Below are 12,419 nucleotides of genomic sequence, written 5' to 3' on the forward strand. Positions count from 1 at the left end.
TGTATCTGTTCATGTAAGAAAAACTAACAAATATGTCAGGGGAACAGATTGTATTGTCATTTTAAACTTATGTACATTTGTCGCTCAATAAAAATATTTATTAAAAAAATAAACACCAATTTGCTGCATTTGTTATCAGGCACTGGTTGTAAATTATATAATAACTTACTAATCTAGGTCACTTTGTGTGGAACACAGTCAATATAATAATATATCCCAAATTCAATTAGCACATGTAACAATAATAAAAGTAAAGTTGATCAACAGACTTCAAAGAGCGATCGTATTGATTTTCCAGGTCAGGGAACTATTTTTTTATTTTGTTTTATTTTAATTTCATTTTCCTGACACCCCAGTAATGCACAATAACAATTAAAACCTTTTACTGATACCAAACGGGTCTCAGAATAAAACCGTGCCTGCTAAAGCTCTCAGTAGAGTTAGTGGAGAATTTAAAGCTACTTTCAGCTGCTCACTTCTCACAACAAACAGCTAACTATTGTCTAAGAGGTTTGACACATTAAATCTGAATGACAGACTGTGTAAAAAATGTGCACAGTGTAACATCAACAATTGTTTGAGGAATTCTGTATTGAAACTTCAAGCTGATGCAAAGAGCCACGTGTTGCATTCATATTGAATTGATTTATCAACTACAGGTTGCCACGCCCTAAGGCATATCTTTCATTATCATAGATTTTCTCTAAATGGGAACTAAAAATGACAAAATAAACATCATGTTGCAATCTTTAAGCGTTTAACTGGTTTATTAATCAAGGAAAGTGTTTACTGAGGTCAAAGAGCAGATCAGAAAGAAAGTGATCTTTCTCATACACTTCTATACAGTCAGTCTTCTTTTTGCAACCAGAGGAGTCGCCCCCTGCTGGCCATTAGAAGAAAGAAGTAGATTTAAAGATCTTCCACACATGCTTCAGTTTTTAAATCCTGACTAATCATATATGTTAAGTTTGCAATTTCAGTTGAGTGTTGTTGCGTTTTTTGTTTGTTTTTTGGTACCAAAAAGTCAGAGGAACAAACACAAAAACACAAACCTGGCTCTTTCTTTAATACCATCTGACTAATCCTTTCTTTAACTGCTAGTACCCTTCATCTCTCTCAGTCCAAATGGCTCTTACCCATTGGAATGGAAGTACCATGGATCTTGTCGGCATATCCAGCAAAGTATCTCAGTGTCTTTATGGTTCCTTGGAGGTCCACAAACAGAGTGGGCAGGAAAGGCTTTCCACTGTCCAGTGACTCAATAGTCTGAAGAGAGACGAGGGACAAATATGTGATATAACCTTTTGATCTTCACATATTTCCATACTGTTTTTTACACGCACCCATGGGTGAAATGTGACACTAAGATAACACTTAACTACAAATACGGCAGTAATATGCTCGCTTTAGGACATTTAAGATAAGATAAGATAAGATAAGATAAGATAAGATAAGATAAGATAAGATAGAACTTTATTAATCCCTCGGGTGGGTTCCTCTGGGAAATTCGATTTCCAAAAAAGCACAGCACCGACAGAAGTTACAGAGTTACAGAATATTATATATATACACACACACACACACACACACACACACACACACACACACACACACACACACACACACACACACACACACACATATATAAATACAGAGACAATATAAATAAAATATACGAAGGGGATAAATAGAATTTGCATGTATTTGTACTATCAAGCACAAAAGCAACTGTAGATCCTTCTTTCCAAAAGGCATAAAATGCATTTAATAACATGTGAGGAAAAATAAGAGAACATTCCCAGTATTTGTCCACTTACTGCTAGGTAGACACTGTCCCTCTCCACCAGGTCAGCCAGTTTGGACAGCAGTCGACCCCTCTCTGAAGCATCCATCCTTCGCCACACAGAGCCCAAAGAAAAGGCCAGGCGAGCTGCCTGCACGGCTTTATCAATGTCAGCCTACAGGGGGAAAAAAACATGTCACTTCATGATCTGTCTCTGCATTTTAGCAGGCCTACATCTGACATAGAAGTGTATATGCTGAATGCTGAAGATGATTTGTCTCATATTGTGCTTTTGCTTTTCTTTAATATTTCAGATCCAGCTATTTCACTCATGTATGACGGCTAAAGACTAGACTCCAGGCCAACACTATTGCTATACCTGTTTAAGCATGCAACGCATGTACCAAAGGATAGCGTCCTTACTGCAGGAGCCAGAGTTGGAGTTCATTACAGACCATTTCCTGCATGTTTTCACTCTCTCCCCACTTTCCTACTCTCTGCACTGCCCTATCCAATAAAAAGATGGTTAACCTTTTACAGGGCACTCACTAAGATACACAGAAAGTCTCAACTTTAACCCTAAAGTGTGACTTTTTTAAATCTTTGCGATGCAAATGAAGTGATATGTTTCCTGATTATGGGTAACCCCCCCCCCCCCCCCCCCCCCCCCCACCTTTCATTGTTAGACTCTCCAGCGCTGAAACCTAAGTACAGAGAAATTCATTATTCTTTTTACTGTACTACATGTATTTAAGGTAGCTCCATTATGCTTTTCAAATATATATACTGTTACATGCTCACTTTAAACATGGCTTAAGTTTCAGAAAATTAGGTCATCATGTATAAAAGTAATCCCTGTGAGCCAGAAACTCCAGACCTCACTGCATGCTCAGTTTACACCAGCTTTTTTTTTTTTTTTAACTCTTGGCTCTGTGTGATGAGAAAGAGAAAGAGAGGGCATCCTAACGTTTTCATCTCAAAGTACTGTACTGTGAGTACAGAGGCCACGCTGGCAGCTGTTCAAACCCGCTGTTTGTGAGAGACAGCCAATCAAAAGAAAACTGGCTTTAAGTGGGAGGGGCTAAACTGATGAACTAAGGGAATGGAGCAAGGCCAAGTATATGATTAATAAAGATAACACTGAACTATGAATAATTTAAAGCTACTCTTTTAAAGCCCAAGAATAAAAATATGGAGCAAATGAATTAAGAAAAACTTTAAGAATAATTTGTTATTTCTAGCTGCATTTATCTCTTCTGTGTTTGCACATCATGTGAATGTATCTGCTGAACATCAAGGGTCTTGTTGAGGTTTTACTTTCTGCTCATGTTGCTTTCTGTCCTTTGGGATCATCTGCCCCACCCCATGAGGTTCACTTGGGTTACCCTCCCACCTGTGTGTGTGTGTGTGTGTGTGTGTGTGTGTGTGTGTGTGTGTGTGTGTGTGTGTGTGTGTGTGTGTGTGTGTGTGTAGTTCTGCCTTTATCTTTTCTGTCTTTTTTTATCTTTTTTTATCTTGTATATTGTCTAACATCCACTAAACGCTTGCTTTTGTTGTTTAAGCCTGCACGCTAGTCCAACATGAACAAGTTAAAAATTAGTTTTACCAATAAAAACTTCTACATCCATCAACAGTAATGACTTTAACCATTTACTTGGTTTAACTATACTTATGTAATGTAATACTTATAATAATACTCCACCATAAAACATTGTATAACATTTACCTTGTCTGCTTCCTGGACTTCACAGATCTGCTCTCCAGTAGCCGGGTTGTAGACAGGGAAGACCTTTCCACTAACAGAGTCCTGCCATTCATTGTTGATGAAGATCTGCAAAAAAAGAAGAAGATAATTTGGGCATTTTAGTAAGAGATATAACCCATTTTAAATTCATTAAATAGGCAAAATTATTATTGGAATGTATCCTTTTCACACGTAGCACTGAAAGCCTGAAAAGGCAGTTTCCAAACATGCTAAGCATGAGCGTGCAACAATGGCTGCTCTTTTTTTAATTTAAAAATATTTATATTATATTAAGTAATGCGTTCATTTCACCATTTTGCTGCAGCTATGTGTTTGTGGACTGCGAAAGAAAAACAGCTCTCACGCAGCGACACGTCCAGGGAGAATCTCTGGAAATCTGGACACAGATTCCTGTCTGTTCAGCATTGCTCTCTAGGGAGTGCTCCACCATCCAGACAAAGGGGGTGGGTGGATGTGGGGGTACAGATAAATCCCAATCACACACTCGACCCCCACCCACCTACACAATCCGCCCCCCCACCCCCCAAGCACACAGACACACGTTTCACAACATCGCTGCTCGTTTACGAGATCATAAAACACGTGCTGCACTTGGTTTCTGTGATGCGTTAAAGCAAGTCTTCCGTTAAACAGCAAGTCCTTGGATTCCAACACGAGACATATGCAACATCTTTGCCGAGCAAAAAGAAAAATAAATGTTTACACAACTCCAAAACTGAGAGTTATGACACAGAAGTACATGTATGTGTCATATGTAATTTTAAACGTACCTCCAGCATATTAGGTCAGCGACAAAAACCTCCTTCCCCGCTGACATGTTTGGATTCATTAGGCTGACTTACTCACACTGTTTTTAATGGCTGTCAGTCTGCCTGATAGATAGAGTGCAAGGAGAACATCTGCTGGCACAAATCCCTCTGTGTATATATTCGCTCTTACCCTCCTTCTACTTTAGAGGAGTTCTGATGTACTGAGAGCAAACCTGAGAGCAGGGTTCAAGTATCCCACTGGCTGTAGCCTCCCTAAACTCTCCAACATGTTTACCTCCATAAACGCCGGGCTTTAAGTACTATTTAATTGGCTGTAAAGTGTTAGCTGTGTTTACTTTCGGGCTGGTATAAAATGCCGAAGTTCCTGAAAACCGTTGGAGTCACAGTAAAAACACATCACTCTGCCCCCCTCCCTCCCTCAATCCCTCCTCCGTATCATTCCCACGGCTCACTGGCTCATAATGTGGACTCTGCATCTGATTACCTCGCATTCACATGTTTAAGGTGTTCAGTATCTCCATGTACCACTTCACAAGGCAAAAAAATACAGTACACGATCATTTTCCTATCATTCCTTTGCACTGCTTACCCCCAAACCGTCCCCCACACAAAGGCCTGAGTAACTTCTCCCTCTACCAGCCTGGTATTCTCAGGCGCCTACCATCAGAGGCCACCTTTAATCTGCTGCTCATTAAGAGCACTTCATAAAATTGTCAGTAACAATAAGGAGCAGAGGGCCAGCTACAAAAACAAAAAGTCCTGTAGAGCACTGAATTAGTTTTTAAATTTATAGGGGCCACTGAAGTGGGGCGCCCTAAATCAGAGGAGCCCCCTGACAGCCTCAACAGTCCGAGCAAGAATGCAGACCATGGGTAGCTTTATGCATGGCGTAACCCCTCTCACAAGATGCTGCTAAAGGAGAACGGATGAAGCACGACAACAGTGGAGCAGGCCCCACCTAAATCACAGCCAGAAAAGGACAACTGTCAGACGCCGTTTGGCTCAGCCCTCTCGCTGGGCTCGGACTGGTGTTAGACTTTTGTCTCGTTCCATTGAGAGACTTGATTAAGATGACAGGCTGGAGTCGTAAATCAACTCTCAAGGTTTCTTAAAATTGCTTTTAGGATCATTTGGACGAGGGGCAAAGAACGCAAGGATGAAAAAGCAAGTGCAAGGGTTCACATTTTCAAATGACTAATTGTGTTTTCTTTCCCATTCCCTGCGGGGTCGTTACTATCACTTCACATGATAGGTTCATGTTTATGAAAGTCTGTGCTGCCATTCAGGGCCTAAAATCCCAAAAGTGCACGCAAGATGAAAGAAAATAATTAATATGGATACAAATAATCCCAGGTTTTATTTACTCTATATTTCATTTTAAACTAGAGGTATGAAAAACTCTTTAAAGATCTAGTTCTGCAGCTTTTTATACAAATGGGAGAGAGGATTAAAACTGAGTCCAATATATGTTGCTTGAATAATAACGAGGAGGCCTGATGTGGATGAGTAAGCCTATAGGTCAGGGCTTTCTGCATGGGTCACAGAGCAGCTGCAAACATTTAGCAAATCTCTTGCTTTTCTATAAAAATCGCCGGTCCCATCATCCGGTACGAGCCTGCGAGGGATGGGGATCACAAAAAGATGAGGCACAATATAAACAACTACAATTTAAGATTGTATTTTTTTCAATTCAGCTTTAATTTTCTGTAATTACAAAAAACAACAACAAATAAATTAACGTTAAAATCAGGATTTGTTCATGTTACACAAAGTTTAAAATGTAAACGATACCGACTTTTCCTTTTTTTCCTTCTTTTTTTCCACGTTAATAAAAACTTTGTGCGGTATTTGTGTCGATTCATTTTTTCGGAGTGAACTGTAACGGGAAGTATGAAATGCCAAAATACTTCATGCAGCCAACAAAACATCTGTTTGGCTCTTTGCTTCTTCTCACAGCTCACATGCTGAAAGAATATGTAAGGCTACTCGTTTCTCGTCGGTTGGACAGAGGGGGCGCGGGGGTTTAGGGGCGTCTGTGTGTGTGCGCGCGTGTGTGTGTGTGAAGGTTTACATACGTGTGTGTTTACACACAACACGCCAAGATTCCACAGCCAGATGAATCCTACGGGCACCTGCAACACTCGTCTGCGCAGGAAGTTTCATATCCTCCCCTATCACAGGACCTCTATTTCCTTTCTGGTTTTGGATGGCGTTCAAAACTCTTATAATTACTACTGTTACAAGTGAGTGGAGAGCATGTGAAAGTGGAGACCAGCTGGTATTTTCTTTTTTTCTTTTTTTTTCTCCTACTCCTCTCCACATGTCTGACACCGTGGAGCCTTCATGTTTTTCATTCACACACCCAGAGACAATGCCACCCTGCCCTCTCGGGTTTGGCGAGGGCGGCCTCATTGTCACTGCCTGGCAAACGCCTTTGTCTTGTCAATTTGAGTAGGCAACTGATAAAGGCTGTTTGTCCTGACAACGACGTTAAGCAAGAAACAAGCTTAACACAACGCACACCTTTCTAATAACATCCCCAGAAGTGATGCTGGTGCCAGTGTGACAACGTTTCTGGGCAGATTTATTCGGCCGGCAATGAATCCCAACACTAACGCTCAATTTTTATCAGACTCAATATGAATATTATTTACTGCAAAACCTAGAAGAGCTTAATCTGCAGTCCTAATGAAAGACAGAGCAAAATAAAACAAAGAAAAAAAACCTCGAGACCATGTGCGGCTTAATTTCCATGAATCAACAATAAAACTGACCTCTCCTCTCACTCGTGGTGTTTTTTCTACCATTTGAGGTTTGATGGGTTTCCTGTGTACTTAACCACTCTTTATATTTCAGGTCAAGGGAGGTTTTAAAGAACGTTTTAACATAGTTTCACTCATGGGATCACTGGACAAGGAGGAAGTAATTTATAAAGAAATGTCATGCTTTTTTTCCACGGACAAATAAACATCTAGAAAAGCGGTCTCTGCTGTGTCGTGTTGTGCTCGCCGGCGAAAAAGAGCCCATTCCAACAGATTTATGAAGCCAAGTGTTTTTCATAATGACACCGTAAGGATTTACACGTTTTCTTGTCAGGAGGGCCGCAGACTGAAGGTATGGGAAGTTAACAGGGTAACCTCGCTGTCACTGCTCTTCCTTAAAAAGTGATTAAGAGACAGGGGACATGATGTTGACGTGTCTGCTAAGATGATAATTTACACTCGCTGCACAAGCAGGCATTTCACACCAATGGACACATTAATGGCGGTGCACACTTACCCTGTCACAATCAAAGAGATGTGTTTTAGAGAGTACGCAGCCATGTGTGTGCGAACGAGGAGATTGTGAAAGCAAAGGCACAGAAAGGAGGGAGGGGATCTTGCTGTGCTCGTTGTGATAAATCATTTAGTTGCACAGTATCCACTAACTTTGCCTCTGTTTGATCTTGATCGCGGTAAGATGGTGGTTTTGAAGTGAAAAACTCCAGAACTGCAGGTCAGACTCTGGCAAGGCAGGGCCACTAACCCACACAGTGAGGCAGGGTCATAATTTACACCCCGGTGGACAGCACCTAGCATCGGGGAGCCCCAAGCCTCCATCTGTACTATCTCAATCAGTGACAGATTGATGGAGTCTCTTATTCATCCACACTGAGTGGATGTCTGTGCATAGACTGCTTTACAAATTCATGGGTCTTCATCAGAGGGGCTCTGCACAGGTTCCTATGGTGAAAGTGCACTAATGCCACCACGAGTAAAGCAACAATGAAAATTTATAACTTGATTAGATTAAGAGATCTGTAACTCAGACGGTGAACAAGGCCACTGAATCTGGTCCTTGTCAATTCTTCAGATGCGTTCTCACTTTATTTGTGCTATGAACACAAATACAAAAGTGCATTTTTATCAGAAGCTTAATATTAACATTTGTGGAGCATTCTTGTAGTTTCTAGTCTCTAATAAAGTCTCTATAATATCAGAAAGACAAGACATGTGCAAACGTTTAAGAATAACTAAATAAAAATGTCGTAAAATACCTCTAAATCCTCTCTTCTCACCACATGTAAAAACATTTTATAGACTCTTCATCCACAGCAGAAGAAACAAAGCTGGGCCTTTCTTGTTAAATTTGTCCCACCGAGTGTCTGTTTTAACAAGTCATTACCACTCAACAGTGTGAAAAACCACAACAAAGAGCAGGGATACTTTCTCCTTAATTATTTATCAGTCTTTCTCCTCTCCACTTCTGGCACAAGTGGAAAATGTCAATAAATAGCTATCATCGTCCTCTTATTTATGGCTTCCGTTGTGGTAATATCAGGCTTTAAACTCTTTCTGTCTTGTAACCCAGCTGTTGGATCCTTTTAATAATAGAAATGTGGGGGTAGAGGATGGGAGGGGGTATGCTTTCTTTTCAAGGTTTTAGAGTATTTATTAAAACTACAAAGTCTCCTGAAGGTATTAAAAAACTATAAATGCCACTTTAATATGATTTGCATCCAAGCAGGAAGATATCTTGATACGATCACACAATTTCACTGTGAGTGGTTTGTGACTTGGTGAAAAGGACAAGGGGCAAACCTTGGCTGAACTATCCCTTTTGTTTTAATCAAATGCTTCCCTGTTATAGATCTGTTGAAGCACGATAATGGATCAGCATATCTCTGCTTCCGGAGTCATCTGATCTTTGCATTGCAAAGCAAAGAAAAGTCACTGCGATCAAAGTTTGATTAAAGTTTTTGAATTCTCATTAAGTTGGAAAAAGTTTCAGATGCCTTTATGTTGCAGAAAATGTGTTTAAAAATCATATTTGAGGGAAAAGGACTGCATCAGTGAACAATGTGGGCTGATTCCTTTGCAGTCAGCAGGGAGGAGAACAGGAACAGGGTGTGAGGAGAGTCCACGCCAGGGGTGCCCATAAATCAGGGCCCTTCTGCCCCCTATGTCCACCAAACCATCAGGGACTGGATGATCCAAATTCCTGGGGGTTAATTCACCAAGTCGCTTCCTAAATTTCCTCCTGTACACTGTTGTTTCCACTCCTTTAACTAACATTCTGCACTGAGAGGGAATGAAAAGCTTTTAGCAGGACAACACACACCATTGTCTTTACAGGGCAGCAGTAGTGTGCCCTTTGCACTTAAAACACTGAGGTATGTGTTAACGCAGAGCAATTATAAAAGCAAATGAACTTCCACCACATTATCATCAGCCTGTCCTCTGCACGAGATGCCCTTTAATCTTACAATCATAAAAACACTTGTTCTGCAGCTAAAAGACTGTTTTAGTAGCGACAAAGTGCAGCAAGACACAATCAGGCTGCTCAGACTGATGATCAAACCTCTGCTACTGATACTGTGAATTTACCTAAAAGTGCAGCAACATAAGCATGAATAAAAAATAAAACTGAAAGAATGAAGATAATCTAGACATCAAACCAAATCAAAACAACTCATATCATGCCAGTTTTTCATGTGACTCATCACTTATGACTCACTTTCAAAGCCCAGAGGCTTAAAGTGACATCATCCGATTAATTAATGTTTTTTTGTTTTGTTTTTTTAAGAGACATCTATTTATTCAAGCAGGATTAAGCAATTCACCATATATATATATATATATATATATATATATATTTAATATATATATATATATATATATATATATATATATATATATATATATATATATATATATCTTTAAAAAGAAAGAAAAGAAAAAGGAAAGAACAATAGAAAATATATTTTAAATAAATTTTAATTCTAAACTATTTCCTCACTAAATATGTTGTTCTTAGATAAAAGAAACGGAAACATTTGACCTGAGTGTGCTGCCATCACTCATGTCATTAATAGAAAAATGCTTAAAGATCAGGTAGAAACTATTTTGGTTGCGGTTTTTTTTTTCTTTTTAGCTGATGCCTAATATGATCCTGGGCCGTAATAATAACAGTAAATCGACTCAGTGAATATGACGAGAACACATAGGAAGGAAAATAAAAATAGACTAAATAAAAACCAGTGGTTCAATACATGGTTCAAGTCTCCCAGTATCATTATTTTATACCCCTTTAAAGTATATTTTATAAATTGTTTTCCCACGCTGTAACCTGGAATGAGGTTGGCCTGTGATATTAGGGATAATGTATTCCAGATGGAATAAATATAAAAACTACATTAAAACGGCGGAAAAAATTGGCCACGTGACTCAGTGTTGTAAAAGTTTAGCATGTGGTGCACTTCTTAAAACACGGTCAAACTATGACACGCCCTTTGTTAATACGTTGTTGGCGTCTACTTAAAATCATAGCCGTTGTGCACCATGCGCACTTTTAACTACAAGCACAACCAGGCCAATTAACCATGTTTAATTTTTTTTAAGAACAAAAAGGCTGAACTGTGTTAGGAAACCAGTTGTGTTTCAAAATGCACGAAGCGATGGGCCTATCTAGAGAACACAACAATCTAAAAATATTAATCAAACGTGTTTTATCAGCCACACGCTCGTCACCGCTTCAGTGAGTCGCGCACGGATTGTTTAAGATTTAATGATCATCTCTGAGCGCGTGCGAGCGGAAAAACAATCTAATTAAAAGTTGCAGCGCGCCAGGTTTAAAGCTCTAAAGTTCTGCTGGATCATTTTTCATCACCTCTAGTCTGCTTTCAGCCACACGCTCTGACACTGAAGCTCCAGCTGCTGACTCACAAACTCGCTTTACTTCTAAAGATTTCCAAGTTTAGGTTTAAGATCTGCGCGTACAGGCTGTGAGTCGTTACGCGTAAAATAAACTCTGCTCGGTCGGCGGCGGTTTGTGGAGAGACACAGACCTTGGTATACTTGATCTCCGGGTTGGGCACCGGTGAGGGCATCAGCTGGAGCGATGCCATGAGAGCAGCGGGGTCGCTCTTCACCTCTCCCGGGATCTCGATCTTACTGGAAGTCATCGCGGCCGTCTCTGCGCTCGTCTTGCCTGCCTGCGCCTCTCTGGGTTTTTTCAGCACAGTTCTGATTGAGATTTTGGACTCCTTCCTGGGTTTATAGCCAGGTGTCAGCAGCGGTTCATTTTCATTGGGTAAAGAAAAGGGCTGTCCTTTTGAAAAATAAATTCAAGCATTTACATAAAGCCATACGTGTTAAGGAGGAGGAACACATCCACCCCACCCACCTCACACTCCCGGTGCACTCAGTTTCCAGTGTTCTCACTCACCAACAGCTGACGCTTTTCTACACTAATTCATCCTGTTACATGTACAAATAGACCACGCTCATACTCGAGAAAGTCTGAAATGGATTGTTATGATAGTCACAAGTGTAGTATTACTCAATGGTAATAACAATTCAGCATGTAAAAGCTATGCCAAGTTTATATAGTTAATATAAATGGGCCCTTCAGGGAAACAGAGAGTTACTAAAGCGTAATAGCCAACATATTTGTTGGGTAAACCAGTCTCGCAACAGGGTCCATTAGTTTCTGGAGCTTATCGCTTGCTCCTTCGCCGCAAACGGAGTTTGCCCTGTTGTCTTGCAGTTGTAAATGTGCAAATATCGGTCTTTCTGAGCCCTTTAAGCGCCTTGCTTCGGCTCAGATTAAAAGTTAACTCTGTCTCTCGGATCCCACAGTCAACAAAACAACCCCTCATACATAAAGCACACCATAACCTCACACTTACACCGTCATTAACCTTTTCCTAAGTGACATTAAAGTGTCGCACCACCTTTCGCCTCACAGTCACCATGTAGTCCTATTTGCCTAACACAACCTCCCCACGGCCTGAGATGTCATGCAAATGCGCACTGGAGCAATTGTTCCTGCGTGCGGGGTATTGTTGGCACAGATTTGTCCTGTAGGTGATAATTCCTTCCAGCGCCTCCTTCAAAACCGGCCAATATACATCCTCCAATTAGCCGAAAGAGGCCCTATCTGGGAAAACTAAAGGATTTAAAGAAAATCCACGCGTATTAACACATCCACAACAAATAGACCGTCATACTTAAATGTGACGTCACTCACTCAGCAGTTTGTGGGTGAATGAGGTGCTTATTTACGATTATCTGCTCATTAAGTTTGGCGGAAATGTGAAGAAACGGCGTGGGGGGAGAAA

General features: G+C 40.4%; 1 protein-coding gene across 1 annotated transcript in view; it reads right to left on the minus strand.

Annotated features, from left to right (window-relative positions):
* The window catches only part of aldh1a2 (aldehyde dehydrogenase 1 family, member A2), a 28,379-nt gene extending 16,984 nt beyond the window's left edge, over window positions 1–11,395 (minus strand). The window contains exons 1-4 of the mRNA XM_082540064.1: window positions 11,145–11,395; window positions 3,510–3,614; window positions 1,818–1,958; window positions 1,137–1,266 (exon numbers count right to left, since the gene is read on the minus strand). Of these exons, the coding sequence (XP_082396190.1) occupies window positions 1,137–1,266; window positions 1,818–1,958; window positions 3,510–3,614; window positions 11,145–11,261 (493 nt within the window). The 5' untranslated portion in view covers window positions 11,262–11,395. The remainder of the gene's footprint in view (window positions 1–1,136; window positions 1,267–1,817; window positions 1,959–3,509; window positions 3,615–11,144) is intronic.
* Between the last annotated feature and the right edge of the window lie 1,024 nt (window positions 11,396–12,419).

Source organism: Aulonocara stuartgranti (genome assembly GCF_965226115.1).
Source record: "Aulonocara stuartgranti genome assembly, chromosome: 1".
NCBI classification, from domain to species: Eukaryota; Metazoa; Chordata; class Actinopteri; order Cichliformes; family Cichlidae; genus Aulonocara; species Aulonocara stuartgranti.